General features: G+C 46.7%; 1 protein-coding gene across 1 annotated transcript in view; it reads right to left on the bottom strand.

The window, feature by feature from the left end:
* LTBP1 (latent transforming growth factor beta binding protein 1) overlaps positions 1-14,904 on the bottom strand; it is a 687,127-nt gene extending 672,223 nt beyond the window's left edge. Inside the window, exons 1-2 of the mRNA XM_006882359.1 lie at positions 14,426-14,904; positions 12,352-12,422 (exon numbers count right to left, since the gene is read on the bottom strand). Of these exons, the coding sequence (XP_006882421.1) occupies positions 12,352-12,422; positions 14,426-14,904 (550 nt within the window). The remainder of the gene's footprint in view (positions 1-12,351; positions 12,423-14,425) is intronic.
* Between the last annotated feature and the right edge of the window lie 802 nt (positions 14,905-15,706).

Consider the following 15,706-nt stretch of genomic DNA (forward strand, 5'->3'; position numbering starts at 1 on the left):
GAATACTACACTGCAATGAAAAACAAGGAACTCATGAAATATTATACAAAATGGGTGACCCTGGAGGACATTATGCTGAGTGAAGTATCTCAGTCACATATGGACAAATACTGCATAGTGCCACAGTTGTAAAACGGGACTGATATAGGAGTTGGGGGGAGACTGAGAAAGATGGGATAAATTATACATACTGCATTGAAACAGATGAGAGAGAGAACTGTTTAAAAGGTATATGATTAGGTATTATTGTCATGACAGGAGTCCAGGATGAAGGTTGCATAGTGGAGTGGTATTGGGGGAAGGGACTGTATAACAATGAAAGAATTTTTCTTTCACTTTTCAAAAAGAAGAACGAACTGGAGAGAAGGGGTAGGCAGGGAGAAAAGTGCAACAATGAATAAATGGAAGTCTAAAATCTCTGTAAATTTTCATTAAAAACTGTTTATTAACCTTATCCCCCAAAATCATTTTTCAGTCTACAAAAGATCCTTGCTATTTATTTTAGTTTCCTTACATTATTACTAACGTCTTCTGGTAGCTTTTTCCTGACTATGATTTATCTCCTCTAGGAGGAGTCAGTCTTAATTCATTACCAAAATTCCCCTCAAGTTTCTCCTTTACCCATGCAGCTCTCACATCTGAAATCACAGATCCCTTTTGTAACCAAGCATATCAACGTCACATCTCATACCTTCCTCCAGTCCACCTTTCCATGCCCTGCCCAAGCTCCTCTTCCTTCTGGCCCAGCAGAACTTAAGGGTAGGTACTAAAAAAACCAGCCAATCCGTCTCCCATTTTACAAAACACAACATTTCACAACTATTTACTTCCATCCATGCCAACAACATTACTCAAATGTGGTGGAGGGAAAAAAAAAAAAAAAAAAACACCACACACCACCACAGGGAATAGTGCAGTTGGCCAAGAGCAGTATTTAGGGATCTAAAATTACAGGGAAAATCACACAACATTTATTTCACTTAGTCCCAAATCTCTATCAGATGATGTTGAGCAGAAAGATTCTGAAATTGGCAGGGAGAAAGGAAAAGCTGCCTTAAAGCTTGGGCCGTGCCAAGGCTGCCTACAGAGAGAGCAGGAGGAAACAGAGTAAGGTGCTGTGCCCTTGAGAGAGCAGTCACAATGCGCACTGTCTGCAGGGCAGGGAGAAGCAAGGGGGAAGGAAAACAAACAGAGCCTGCTGCCAGGAGGTGAGAGTAAACAAGGGAAAGGAGCCCAACTCACACAGTATTCAGAGGGTAGTAGTCACAGCACGGCAAAAGCAGGGCTGCTGATTCCATTCAATCCATTCAAAGCTGTTAGCGTGCTGGGGCTGGACTTCTGCGGCTCAGCCGAGAATCAGAGAGCTAACATCGCATGAAGACTATCCCCACCTGCACACTGACCAGGGCTCAGGCGCCTGGCCTAGAACCAAGGAGGAGTGGAATCTGAGTGCCTGGAGGACTGTGGAAGGGAAAAGTAGGACTCTCTCCACGGGACCCAAGGCACACACAGAGGGGTGTGTATATGGGTGGAGCATCCAAGAGAAGGCAGTTCTGGGCAGGTCAAATCTCCAACAGCTCACATTTGTAACACTCTGCTGAGCTGGGTGGGCCCTGCTCTCCAAGCACCTTCATACATACCTTACCTTATTCATTGTCCCAACAACCTCTGAACGACAGTTCCAAAGCCCAGCCGTGGGGTCACTTGAGCTGCTGCAGTCTCTCCAGAGGCGGTCAATCTCTGTCGGAAGAAGCTACCTGTCTTTCCCTTGCCAAGTGGCTGGTGGATTCAAATGGTCAACCTTTTATTTAACAAGACAACGAAGAACGCAAACTACTTCCAAGGGCCCTCCTGAATGAGAGATAGGACCATCATTCTCCTTGTTTTGTGAATGAGGGTTCAAAGCTTTGTCTCAGGTATCACAGTTAGGGGCCTAAAGTCAAGCTGAAAAGAATCACTGGCAAAAACTAGCTTCAACTGAAAAACAATGTATATGAACTTTGTAAGTAATAAAAATTTTATTTTTAAAAAAGTTATTATCAAGGTAAGCAGAAAAAACAACCGCCTTTGCGTTGATCCTGACTCCTGGTGACCCCATGTGTGGCAGAGGAGAAAGGAGTCCCAAAGAGTTTTCAAGGGTGGACTTTCTTTTTAGAAGGAGATTGCCAGACATTTCTTTCCAAGAGTGGACTTGCTCAGTTAGACCTCTAAGTGCTCAGTTAGCAACGCACAGACTACTGAAGTCAACATGGAGAACTAACTCCAAGGACTGAGCCGTTAACCCTGAACCACACTGGCCCAAGTCAGGGCAAGCCAAAGGGAGAGCAAGTGAGGAGAGTGAGGAGAGGAAGGGGAGGAAGGCAAGAGAAGCAAGAGGGCTGGACAGACTGCTTGTCCTGCTTGCTGGCTCACTGACCTGGCTTGAAGGAACAATGGCTACAGAGTTCCAGTCTCCAAGGTACTATGTCGTAGTGACATGCTCGATACACACTAATAAGCAGGGTAAATTAATAGTTGTGCATGTGTGCATACATATAAACACAGCCCCGAAACAACCAGTTTGTGTCACACCAACAAATTATGTGCTATTTCCTCTCTACAGGAAACATTATTAGCAAAACATACATTTAGAGCAAGATAAGACCATAATCTGGCCCTTATCTATAAATCACTGTGCTTAATTACCACATCAGCATGGCTTTTAAAACATGGACCTTGGTAGGCAGGTAACTGTTAAGATACCACTTTATACATGTCTGTGTATTTTAAGTATTTTATAACTGAAAATAGAATATATCAAATGAGGGAATGATGTGGTGTTTCAAATATTTTTTTAATTTACATAATTACTATGTTTCATTAAGTTTGTAAATTTTCAACCTGTTAAAGAAAATCTGAATGGGAAAAGAAATCCTCTGTGTAAGCAACTTTGGACTGTGTATGTACTCTCCAAAATAAAACTGACCCAACGTTTTAGAGAGCACCTATGCTGAAAATCTTCTAAACTGCTAAGCATTGGCCTTGGCATTTAAATATCCACAGCACAGTAACACAAAGGCTATCCAGCAGCATTTCTCCTAAAGCACTGTTTTTCTGAAATTGCCACTTCCAGCAGCAGCACCCAGGGAACTTGTTTCAAAACTCTGATTCCTGGGTCTCTCCAACATTATGATTCAACAGAGCATTTTAACAAACTCTTCTGGGGATCTGTCTATATGTCACGTTCACATCTGGGCACCATGAACTCAGAAATCTCTTTAAAATAGATTGAGTAAAAATGTCCAGAGGTAAAAATGGTGGTCAATTTCTTCTAAAACTCCTTGGGGTAGCTATAGGTCCTGTGGTTAGGTGCCACTGACTAGAACGCACAACATCCCTGTGAACAACAGATCTGAACCTTGTGCTGTCCATCCATCATCACATCATCATGCTCAAGCCCACTGCTGGAGACAGGGTATCATCTCGTTCAAAGTCTTCCTCTCCTTTGATGACCCTCTATCTCTCCTTGTATGATAGTATCTCCTGAACGAGCAATAAATAAAGCAGATTTGAAATCACAAGTGGTGTGGGAAGGAGTCCAATCCACCTCCCTACCTACCGTCCTAGCAATGCTAGGAAACTCCAAAGTGCTCCAGAGTCACCTAGCTCCATGTGCCCACCTTTCAGGCCCAAGTGCACTGCATCTCCGGGCTCAGGAAAGTGAAAGCCAATCTACATCAGCCTGGGCTCTCAAAAGAGTTAAGAGAACGGTGCAGCACGGGATCCATGCAGCATAAGGTAGTAAAAACAGTGAACAAGAAGATGAGGGCTGAGTGCTGGGGGCTGGGCACGCCTCTATGGAGAAGCACTCGGCCGCAAGTGGATTCAGGCTGATGACCCCACAGATATGAGAGGGGACCTGGACTCCATCACACTTTCTGTGACAGGTTTTCAGAGCAAGTCACCAGGCCTTTCTTCCAAGATGCTTCTGGATGCACCTGAACCTCACACCTTCCGTTTAACAGCCAAAGCTCTTGCCCCTTTTCACCATCTCGGTATACCTTAATCTACAAGAAAGTAATACTGCCTGCCTCACCCACCGCACAGTGTGGTGAAGAGCATCAAAGCGCTCTCTGCATGCACTAACAAAAGTAAAAAAATAGCACACTGTCATCATGGCAATTTGGACTCAGGGCAACTGAAAAGGGCAGAGCAGAATGGGACCCACAGGCTCTCCTAAACAGAATGTCTGAGCTTTGTCCAGCAGAGCACCTTGTGGATTAAAGCAACTCATCTTCTGGTCAGTTCAGCAGCCAAACGCTCCAGCCGCCAGGGTTCCGCGTGCACTGAGGCGCTGCACAGATTACCGCTTCCATGAGCGAGCCCTACATGCGCTCTCTGACCTCGGCCAGGGCTAATGTGTGCAGGCACACCTAACACTCTGTGTGGCCCCCATTCCCTGCTAGGCAGGAAGGGCTTGGAAGCAAAATCTGCACTGTAGGAAACTTTCATTCAAGCTCCCAAGTGTGTTTGTGTCTGTGTAGAATATCCAAGACAACAAAAGCAGGACCAGAAAGAGAAAAATCCTATCATTTCAACAAGGCTGGATTCCCAAAGGCCCAGAGGCAGCGGGGTGGGGAAGATCTTCAATGAAGCAGAAGGTGGAGGGAGGCTGGGGGTCTTCAGACTGGACCACAGGCTGGAGGAGGGCTCCAAGATGAAGGTTTAAGTACAAGCGCAACACAGAATTTACGGTTCCTAAATGTTTGTTTAACTGGTGTTGAGAACACACATTTGACCCGGTGTGAACCTGACCTCTGGGTCCCTCTCCCTTCGCCAGTCTGTCTCTGCCACAAGACAGGATTTTCCAGCCCGCCCTCCCATCCTTGCTCCCAGCACCGGGGCCAGGGCGGCCCTCTCAGCCGCCACCACGGCAGACCTCACTGCAGATCTACTGGCAAAGTCGCTGTCAATGGCCATAGCAGGCCGAAGAAGAATGTGTAATCATTCTGGACCTGACTGCCAAGCTTGGCCAGCACACCACTGAGCCAAAAGGGATAGTAAAGGGCCCGAGGGAAGCTCTTCAGTCACCTGGAACTCAGAGGCACACTGCACCCTGCTGGGGTGCCCTCTCCCCTGGGAGCTGGGAGCACCCGTGCACACTTGACTGTCTCCTCCGAATACAAGCTAAGGGACCTCTCTGCAGCTGGCTCCTGGGGCAGGGGTGAGGGGGCTGTTCAAAGCAGTATGGGCTGAATGCCAGTGGAAAAGCAATGGAATATCGATTTTCTGTTTCTTGCTAAGGAGGGAACAAGTCATTTGATGTGCCATGAGTTAAGTGAGTAAAAACAGACCCTGCACTCCCTACAGCTGGCTGCATTTCTCCTCTATTCATAGAACCTGGCACATGGTAAAAGCTAAACAGAGATCCATTTAAATAAATGAAAGAACCATCCATGCATTTATGGCGGGCCTAGGATGTGCCACGCACCCTCTTTGGATGCAGATTTACCTCTTCCATCCATCTGACCTGGCCTCACTCTCATCTCTCCTCTGTTCACCTGTGTTGATGGTTCTCCCGTCCAGTCTCCTCTTTAAAGCCTGGCCCACTGGCACTGTCTCTTGCTGGTCTACACCCACCATGACAGGGAGATGAAAAGACTGGCCAAATTACTCGAGGGCCTGGGCTCACTGTGGGCTGCGGGGAAAAACTGCAAAAATGAAGGCAGGCAGAAGTATTACCTACTGTGGGTTTAAGGCTCTCCTAGATGCTGACTACTAAGTGAAAGGTTTAAACCTGTTGTTGTTATGTGCTGTCGAGTCACTTGTGACTCACAGCGACCCTCTGTACAACAGCCCTAAACTCTGCTCTGTCCTGTGCCATTCGCACCGTCTCCATAAAAGAAAAATGAAGAGGCTGCTTCCATAAAGCCTGTTGGAAGCCCTATGAGCAGTTCTATGCCTTGAGCTCACTGGCAGTGAATCTGTTGTGCTACCAGAAAACAAAACCCCTAACTCACACACACACATACTAAAAAAAATCCTCATAACCTCACAGCTGTGGAATCAGAATTAACTCCTAGCTGATCCAAATGAAGTTAGGCCTCGTGGAGAGCAGTGCAACTCCCTACAGATGAGGCCAGGGCTCCCCAACTCCACGAAAACCTCCTATAGAAGGGAAATTTCCAATTCTTTGGGAAGAGAAGCATATCTGATACCTATTTTGCCCAAAATGTGTACCTTTGTCACTATTCATCCAAGATTAATAATGAGCAAGATGTACACTTCCATTCTCTGCCCTGTGTGGGTTGGCTGCCCTTCCAAAGGCACATCTCTCCCATGGTAATTTATGGTTCACTCCACTGTCAGTATTCAGAAGCATTTTCCATGGCCCATTTCAATTACCTTTAAATCCCCTAAAGGAAATAATCCAGGCTAGCTTCTCAGTGGTCCCTTCTTTTCTTCATGAGAGTAAGGAAACACAGAGCAGTATTAGCTCCTCGAATCCCTTATGAAGAAAGTGTTCCCAGCCCCTGGACATGATCCAAGTAAACGGAAATTCTTCAGTGAGGCTCTTGGAATGATCCTGATGTGTGGTGGCAATGGGAAGGCTTCCCTAGTCACCTATCTCGGTCTAAGCATGTTTTAGGATGACTTCTAACATAACTGAAGTATTCAAGACAGATCTAGAAATGCCTTTTTTAACTATGAAAGCAACCCCATTTTTCCTCAACTTTTTGTCTTCAGCGTAGTAGATCGTATGATCGCTGACTCAAAATGTCCTGTGCCAGTCCATCTCATTTCACCAAAACCTGGTATGTCAATATTTATGCGTTCTATTTCTTTCTTAACCATATCCAATTTTCCTACATCCATGGTGCTCACATTCCATGGTCCAATCACTAGTATCTGCTTACAGCTGTTCCTCCTTCTTTGTGCTTCTATACCTCAGGGCCCCACCTCAGTTGCCGTATCTGCTAGTGTAAGTGTGCTCTGTTGTACATAGGGTCTTTAAAGGCCTGAAATTTAGGAAGTGAATGGCCAAGCCTTCTTCCTAGTATGTCTTCATCTGAATGCTCATTTAGAACATCTGACAGATAAGTATTTTACAGAAAAGAGCAGAGGAAAGGAAATTTCCCAGTTGTGGAAATAATCAATAGATTCAGTGTTGTCCCTGCCCTTGACAGATGTGTCTTGACCCACCCCTTTCCCTGCTCCACCAGCATTCCCTTCTACTTCCACTTACCCCATTCAACACCTATCTCCTCCTATCCAGCCCTTCATGTGATGGCATATATCTCAACCTTTCTGGGCTTCTGTGATTCCAAACGCCTCAAGCTACTGCCAGTTTCTTCTGCTGTGGCCAGTATCTCTTGAGTTTAGGAGTCTGTTAAGTCCAAATACCAGGTAGCAGTATCAGAAAAGGTTTCCTGTCTCAGACGGTACTGCAGAAAAGTCCTTTGCCTTGAACTTCTCCTCCAGGATTCACTTCTTGTGGCTTACGGCCTCTTCTCTTCTATTTGCAGCACACTGTAGTCACAATGGAATAGTTTCCCAAGGGAGGGTAATGTGTCCTGTAGATTTGGTACATAATGTTGTTTTCTTGGCTGGAGGGTCTGTGGCCCTAGGGCTCCAAAATTTTGAATGTATCAGCACAGAGAATGTCTATCTGTGTAGCAAGAGCTATGCAAAGGTATTTGAATGTGTAGATCATAACAAACTGTGACTGACTCTGCAAAGAATGGGAATCACAACATTTGATTGTACTTATGCAAAACCTATACTTGGATCAGGAGGCAGTCGTCAGAACAGAGCAAGGAAACACTGCATGGTTCAAAATTGGGAAGGGTGTACATCAGGGATGTGTCCTATCTCCATACCTTTTCAATCTATGTGTAGAACAGATCATCCACAAGGCTGCACTCTGTGAGGAGGAATGGGGCATCAGGATTGGAGGAAGACTCATCAACAATCCATGTTATGCAAATGACACATTCCTGCTTGCTGACTGAGGAGGACCTAAAGTGCTTGCTGTAGAAGGTCAAGAACTGCAGCCTTCAATATGGATTGAAGCTCACTATCAAGAAAACAAAGATTCTCGCCACTGGGCTGATTGGTAGCATCATGGTAGATGGTGAAGAGACTGAGGCTGTTAACAGTTTTAGTTTGTTTAGCTCCACAGTCAGCACTCTTGGCACCAGCAGCCAGGAAATCATAAGATAGATTGCATGGAAAAAGTCTGCTGTCAGAGACCTCTCCAAAGTGCTGAAGAACAACAATGTCAGTCTGGAGACTACGGTGTCCCTGATCCAGGCCATAGGCTCTGCAATCACTTGCTATGCATCAGAGAACTGGGCAATGACTAGGGAGGACAGAAGGTAAATTGATGCCTTTGAGCTGTGTAGCTGGAGAAGAGAATATACCATGGACTGTTAAGAGAACAAGCAGGTTCATCCTAGAGAGGGTGAGACCAGGCTGTTCGTTGGAGACAAGGATTCTGAAGCTTCATCTGACATACTTTGGACATGCTGCAAGGAGGGACCAGTCCTTAAAGAGGGACGTCATGCTTGGGAGGGTGGACTGATTCAGTGACTGGGGTAACAGGACAGAGAGAGTGAGATTGATACAGGATAGAGCAGGGTTTAGGGCTAATTTACATATGGTGGCTGTGAGTCGCAGGTGACTCTACGGCACATAACAACAACTAACATAATGAGAAACTCCATGTTCTCATGACACTGAGTTTTGTGTTTATATATAATAAATCATATCTAAGTATAATTTTTCTATACCAGCACAGGAAGGAAGTGGGAGAGGGAAAAAAAGACCTTTGATTAATTTATTTTGGAATCTAAGTAGCACCTCTATTCACTCAGGTAGTTACATGCACAAAACTCCATCTTGGGAATTGTTTGTCCACTCATAAATGGAGTATTTTTCCCCTAAGCAGCAAACTAGTATAAAAAGAAAACTAGAGGCGCATAAACAATTGAATATTTTTGGTTTAGTTCTTTTAAAAGAAATCACTCAGTGGTGGAAAAATATGTAAATTACTTTAAAACATAAAAAGGCATCCACATCTATATTATTCAAAAAGAGAGAAGGGGAGAGATCTGGAGAAACATTAAGGAAAAGAAGCAAAGCAATTACTAAATAAACAAGACAGGGTTTATTTGACTTGATCTAATAATAAACTCTTTTTTTAAATTTTTTTTAAATTTTTTTTTTTATTATTTTATGTGCTTGTACCGTCAAATCAGATCTGACTGGTACAGGAGGATATTGCACCTCCTTCTCCGGCAGAGCATCTGGTGGACTCGAACTGTGCTCCTCTGGGATTGCAGTGCAGCTTCTTGCCACTAGGCCACCAGAGCTCCCCCTAATAATAAACTCTTAAGACTCTTTTGCAGATGTGAGGGCGATCCGGCTGTGAAATCTGTTACCCCACTGATCGCCAGGGTTGATGTGGCTGATCTGGCTGGCGAGGCAGGTGTCCACTTCCTTCCTCATGGATCCACGTGTGTCCCTCCCAACACTGCACACTCAGTTGAAGAGGACCACCATCCCCGACAGAAGGAAGACCAATCGCCCTTCAGTCAGTGGTACACAAGTAGCTACGCTCCCCTGCTAGAGCCTCCAACCATGCGCTCAAGAATCTTTGGCTGTCTCTTCAAGGTTTTCATACACATTGTCTTTCACCTTAACCCCTGCAACAATCCCGCAAGGCAGTAGTCAAGGAGTTTTTGTCATTCCTGGGTGAGGAAATTCAGGCTGAGAGAGATCAATTGGATTTCCCAAGGCCACACACCTGGTGGATGGCACTAGGATTTGAACTGGGGTCTTCTGAAACCAAGGGCAGCAGACTCCCACGGCTTCACACTGTTCAAACACAGGCAGAAATTTCAAAGTAGTGGCAGTAACCCAGTGGTTACTTAAATGACAGATGAGGTGGCTGGCTCCCTCATCACTCTGTCTTTCCCATACACATATAAAGCCAAGTGCCCTATTGAAAAATAACCATCTAGTTAGATATATTACATGGGGCTGAGCACTGACTTAACCCCACTATCGCTTTTAAAAATGCAAATACTCCTGAAGGGAGTACTAACTTAAGCCTCTATCTTTAGACCTGAACTCATCTGTGAGAGAGAACAGTCTAAGAAGTTCAGTCCTTCACCATAAAGGAATGTGACCCTGCATCACTCAGATTCCCACTGCCACCAGGAACTACCTTCTAAGAACTGGAAGAATAGCTTGAATCAAAAGCTGGAGGCACTGCACATTTGTCTGTATTCTGAGACTAACTAATGTAACTTCTTCCGGAACCCTACAAGAAGTCTTTAATCCTAACTTTTCACACTGGTCTGAATTCTGTGGCTTCTTTCCTGTAGAGTTAGCACAAGGGCAAACACAACTTGACGCAGGCACTCACGCCCTTGCCTCTGTCACCTGGAAAGGTGAAGTGGGAAGTCAATTCAAGGTCTGGATATACTCTCCCATTTAAGAACACCTCTGGTTGCTCAACGCCTTCAGACAATACAAGAATTGGAGACTCTGATTTCAGAGTCAATCAGAAAGCCTCAGAATAAGAGGCATCAAAAGGCACCCACTTCCTGGAAAAACCTATGCAGCAGACATTTATCCCACCAAATTCCAGGGCAACTACCACCTAACAGACTGGTGGCTGCAACCCACCCAGGAACACAATACAAATGTGCTTCCGAAAAGTCACAGTCTGGAAGGTCCTATGGCACATTCCCAGCCTAAAAAAGGATTTTCTGGTTTTGAGCAAAAATAGTTATGGTGGCCAGGGCAGTGGCAGCCAGGGCATGAGTGTAAAGTGACCTATTCAACCGTAAGGGCAGGAAAATGCTGACACATTAATGCATATTTTAAATATATTCTAAGAACTTAAGGGGAAAGATTTGGCGTGAAAAAAGCAATGTATATGAACTTTGTAAGTAAACCAATATAAAATCTTAAAGGAAAAAAAAAGATAAATTAACCCTATAATGCCTATAACCTTCACAATTTCTGATCTAGTGGCTTGATTTCAAAGATTAAAAGGTGATAGTAAATTCATACCTATCATTACTTCCTCTGGATCACAGTTGATTCTTGGGTCATGTGAACCTTCTTTTCTAAAAACAAAAGCTACTATGCCAAACGCCTCCTGTTTCAGTCAAAGACCGCAGACATTTTTTTTTTCAATAAATTAATTTACCAGACTAATGACACTAGAAATGTTTTTCATTTGTCCACCAGTATTTTAAAATCTAAACTATTTCTAAGACCAAGTACTAAATTAGATTAATGGGGCTAAATTGTAATAGGCAGGTGAATTTATTGGAAGATTCCCATCCACGTCCACTTGGCGATGACTCCAGCTTTATGCTAAGAACACTAAGATGCTCAACTTCTTCTAAAGGGAAATTTGATGTATTTTCTATCAGCACCAGAATTGGCATCAAATTGTCAAGAAGAGCATCAAAATACTTTTTAGCTTAATCCCTAATTTCATGAGACTTAAGGGAACCACTCTTTGATGTCTTCACATCCATCAGCCTCATGAATTCATTTCTCAAAAGCTAAAACACGGCTGAACAAGTGTATTAACTTCTGAAACACGAATGTGTGGAAGGCCCATTGGTCACTTCTGAAGCAGGTGCAGTGCTACATCCTGGAAGGAATCAGCCGTCAAGGATGAGGGCCTGGGAGTGCTGCTTTCAGAAAGCTTCAGAAACTACTGACGTTTTATTCCACAGTAAAACCAGTTATACTAAAGTATAACATACAGCTGTTCCATGTGTGTCAGAGTAGAACTCTGCTCCACAGACTTCTCAATGGCTGGTTTCTGGAAAGACATCCTTTCCTCTGAGGTACCTCTATGTGGGCTCATCGTTCTAAGCTTTTGGTTAGCAGCTAAGTTAAATATTTGCATCATCCAGGGATTCCAGTATAAGAATAGGGGGCCCTCACTTCCCAAGCTCTCGCCATCACCTTCAAAAATGGTTTTCACTCATTGGCATCTGTGTTTAACTTACCTGTAGAGATTCTGTCATCTGGCATAGCCTCAAATGGAATTGTGGAATTCTTCTCCCCTCCCTAGGTCCTGATTAGCAGTGTAACAGAAGGATTCATACCTCATTGTGCCCAAGGAGATCTTGGATGAATGGCCTGGTTCCACACAGGGCATTGCTGTGTGTGGCACTGATACCAGTCTGTGTGGTAATGAGGTAAAGGAATGGACTATATTTAGACCTCAGCTCTTCCAGGTAAACATTAGCTTCTGAATATTGCCACAAGGGATCCCTCCCATGGACAGCCCCACTTTGCCAATTGTCTAGAGCCACTGTGAATTTAAGAACTTACGTTTGGTGCACCTCTGGGAGCCAGGAGCCTTACTCCATCCATGGCAGCACTGTCCTCCACAGACATTCACCCTGAAACAAAGCAACACTCCTGAGTCAAGCGGTAGCAACCCTCGGCTGTTGGTGGTTGTTACTGTGTACCATCAAGTCACCAATGACCTATAGCCAAACTTCCAGACAGTTTTCAGAGGCAGTTTAATCAGATGGGAAGAACCTGCCCATCTTTTCTCCTGTGGAGAAACTGGTGGATTTGAACTGCGTGCCATCGAGACTGCAGTACAGTCTCTTACCACTAGGCCACCAGAACTCCCTCTAATGGGATTGTCTGGACTCAATGGCACATAACACCACTCTGGCAGCACAGACTATCATTTTCTCATCCCTCTGGATTCAAGAAAGCCCTCATGGGCACCCAGGATCCCCAAGCCTAAACCATGCAGGTAGCTTCCCTTGATCAAGAAGGACAAAAGAAACAAAACCTGTATAACCAATAGCCATTATTATGCAGACAACATAACCTTGCTCACAGAAACTGAGGAGGACATGAGGCATCTGCTGCAGAAGTTCAAGGACTGCAGACTTCAGTTTGGACTGAAACTCAACATCAAAAAGACAAAGATTCTCACCACTAGGCTAACTGGTAGCACCAAGATAGATGGAGAAGACACTGAAGCTGTTAACAAGTTCAGCTTGCTCAGCTCCACAATCAACACACTTGGGACCAGCTGGCAAGAAATCAAAAAGACTAAAAGCACTGGGGAAGGCTGCTGTCAGAGACCTCTCAAAAGTGAAGAGCAACGATGTCAGTCTGGAAGCTAAGGTACTCCTGATTCAGGCCCATAGTCTTTGCAATTACTTGCTATCCATCAGAGGTAATGATCAAAGATGACAGAATTGATGCCTTTGAGTTGTGGTGCTGGGAAAAGAGTATTGAACATACCATGGACCATGAAGAAAACAAACAGGTTTATTCTGGAGAGGGTGAAACCAAGGCTGCTCCTTGGAGGCAAGGATTTTGAAACTCCATTTCACATACTTTGGGCTTGTGGCCAGCAGCGACCAGTCCTTGCAGAAGGACATTAAGGATTGGAAGGGTGCAGGGACAGAAGAAGAGAGGAAGACCCCAGATGAGATGGATTAACACAGTAATCCATCTCATGGGGGTAAGTGTGTCAGAGACAATGAGACTGACTCAGGATAGAGCAGAGTTCAGAGCTATTGTACATTGGGTCGCTATGAGTTCCAGGCGACTTGACGGATACTTAACAAACACCACCATTTAGACGTAGAAAGGAGGAGAGAAAGGGATGTAAATGTCTTCAAGTTCAAATTAAAGTCGTGTTAAGTTTATTTTGTATGTTATTTGTGCCCACATTTTAAATTCAAGTTGAGTTTCAGAGAGGTGTCCAAATGGTGGGTGAGGTCACAAGCTTGAAACCAGCCCTGGGGGGAATAAAAGCCAAGTAAGCAAAACAAGCCCTCCCCCGCAACAGCCCCCAGCACTCCCAGCCCATGATTAATAGGGAGCGGTGCCCCCATGGGGCGATGCTTGCGAGCTTCCAACCCTAGAAACTTCACAACCAAAACTTCATTGTCAGTGCAAACACACACACACACACACACACACACACACACAGGTGCACGGAAAGGTAATTTTAACATTTCTAGGATGCTGAAAAGTCCTTAGCCACAAAACAGTAGCCATATCTATACAGCCAGTCTGTCGCAAAACATTAGCTAAAACAAAATTAAAATTGCAGAGAGCAGTTCAAATGATGCTGAGGGATTAAGTTGTAGTGATTTCATGTTTACGCCCATCTTCTAGTAGTTCTGTTGGCGCACATGAGGTTACGCCCCAGGCAGAAATGCCTTTTGTGTTTACCCACAGCTCAGAAACAATGCACTGTAAATTTCCCCTCAATAAAAGTCACTGGGTTCCCCGGCACTCAGCTCCTCCAGCAGCACTCCAAGGCAGGCACAGGCGGGAGGAGAAAGCGAACCATGCCCGGACCCCCGAGGTCCCCGCACGGGCGGTGCACGCGAGGAAGGCGGGGAGAAGTGGGGAGAGGGCTTACCCCTGCAGCTGCTGCTTCTGATGAACCTGCAGCCGGGAGCCCGCGCCGCTCTGCGTCTCCCGCGGCACTTGGGAGCGCACCACTTGCCTGCCTTGTCTGGCGAACGGGGCGACCGCAGGGTGACCGCCCGGCTTCAGCTGGAGCTGCCCACTGGAGCCCCCGGGACGCGCTGGCTCAGGAGGCTGGAGCCCCGGCAAGGGCGCGATTCTGGGCTTGCTGGTGCGCCGGGTCCGCTCCGGAGGGGCGCCAGGGGAGGCGCGGCTGGGAGCGCCAACACCCGCCGAGCTCCGACTGTACCTGGTGTTGAGCGCGACGTTGAAGGTCCGCGGACGCGGCGGCCCGCCCAGAGGCAAGGCGCCCGCCGCCAGGCCGGGGCCCGGGCGCACCACGTACGTGATCCTCCGCACCCGGCCGTGCGCCGACGACGCGAGCAGCCCTGCCCAGAGCAGGATCCCCCACCTGAGCCAGGCCCCCGCCATCACGGCCCGGCCGTGCGGCTCGCCCGATGCGGGCGCGCTGGCGCTGGCCCGTGCGCTCCGGCCCGGGAAGCGCGCAGAGAAGGCGGGTATCGCGGCAGGGGAGGAAGTGCTGCGAGCAGCAGAGCGGCCACAGACCCCAGCAGCGAGTGGCGCGGAGAAGGGGGCGGGCGTGGGGGTGGGGAACGCGCAGCCTGAAGGGAGGGGAGGGGCGAGGGGAGCCGGCTGCGCAAGGTGAGGGTCCGCGGGGTGAGCCCAGGGTGCAGGGGCGCCGCGCCCGGAGCCGGCCAGCGCGGGTGTGCGCGCGGGATACGCACGGAGGGAGCCCCGACTGCGAAGTTCTCTCCAAAGTTTCTCTCGCTGTTGAACCGAGTGTCAGATCTGAACAGCCAATCTCAGGCAGACGTGACGTCAGGCAGTAAAGCCTAATTGGGGAAACCGTGCGATGAGCTCGGGGACGGGCCACCACCCCTCCACTTTCACATAGATTATTACGGTGGGGTCCGAAAGGCAACCGTCCCGGTTCCACGTCCCCATGTCCCTGTAGAAGACAAAGGATTCGACCAAGTCATTCCAGAAGCCCAGTAGGGTTTGATACTGTTTGGAAAGCCTGCGTTTTCTTAGCGACGTTTGCTCTGATACTTGCTACTTGTACTAAGATTAAAATATCACATCAAATTCTAGAAAAGACTGTTTCGAGCACGGAGCTTTGAGGGATAGCCTTTAGATGATTGCCTTTGGGGCTGGGAGTGTTTCTCGGTCTGCACACTCTGGTACCCTGCTCCCCACGCGGCATGTTCGCGAA

Source organism: Elephantulus edwardii, unplaced genomic scaffold (assembly GCF_000299155.1).
Source record: "Elephantulus edwardii isolate Elephantulus edwardi_28Jun2011 unplaced genomic scaffold, EleEdw1.0 scaffold00019, whole genome shotgun sequence".
Lineage (NCBI taxonomy): Eukaryota > Metazoa > Chordata > Mammalia > Macroscelidea > Macroscelididae > Elephantulus > Elephantulus edwardii.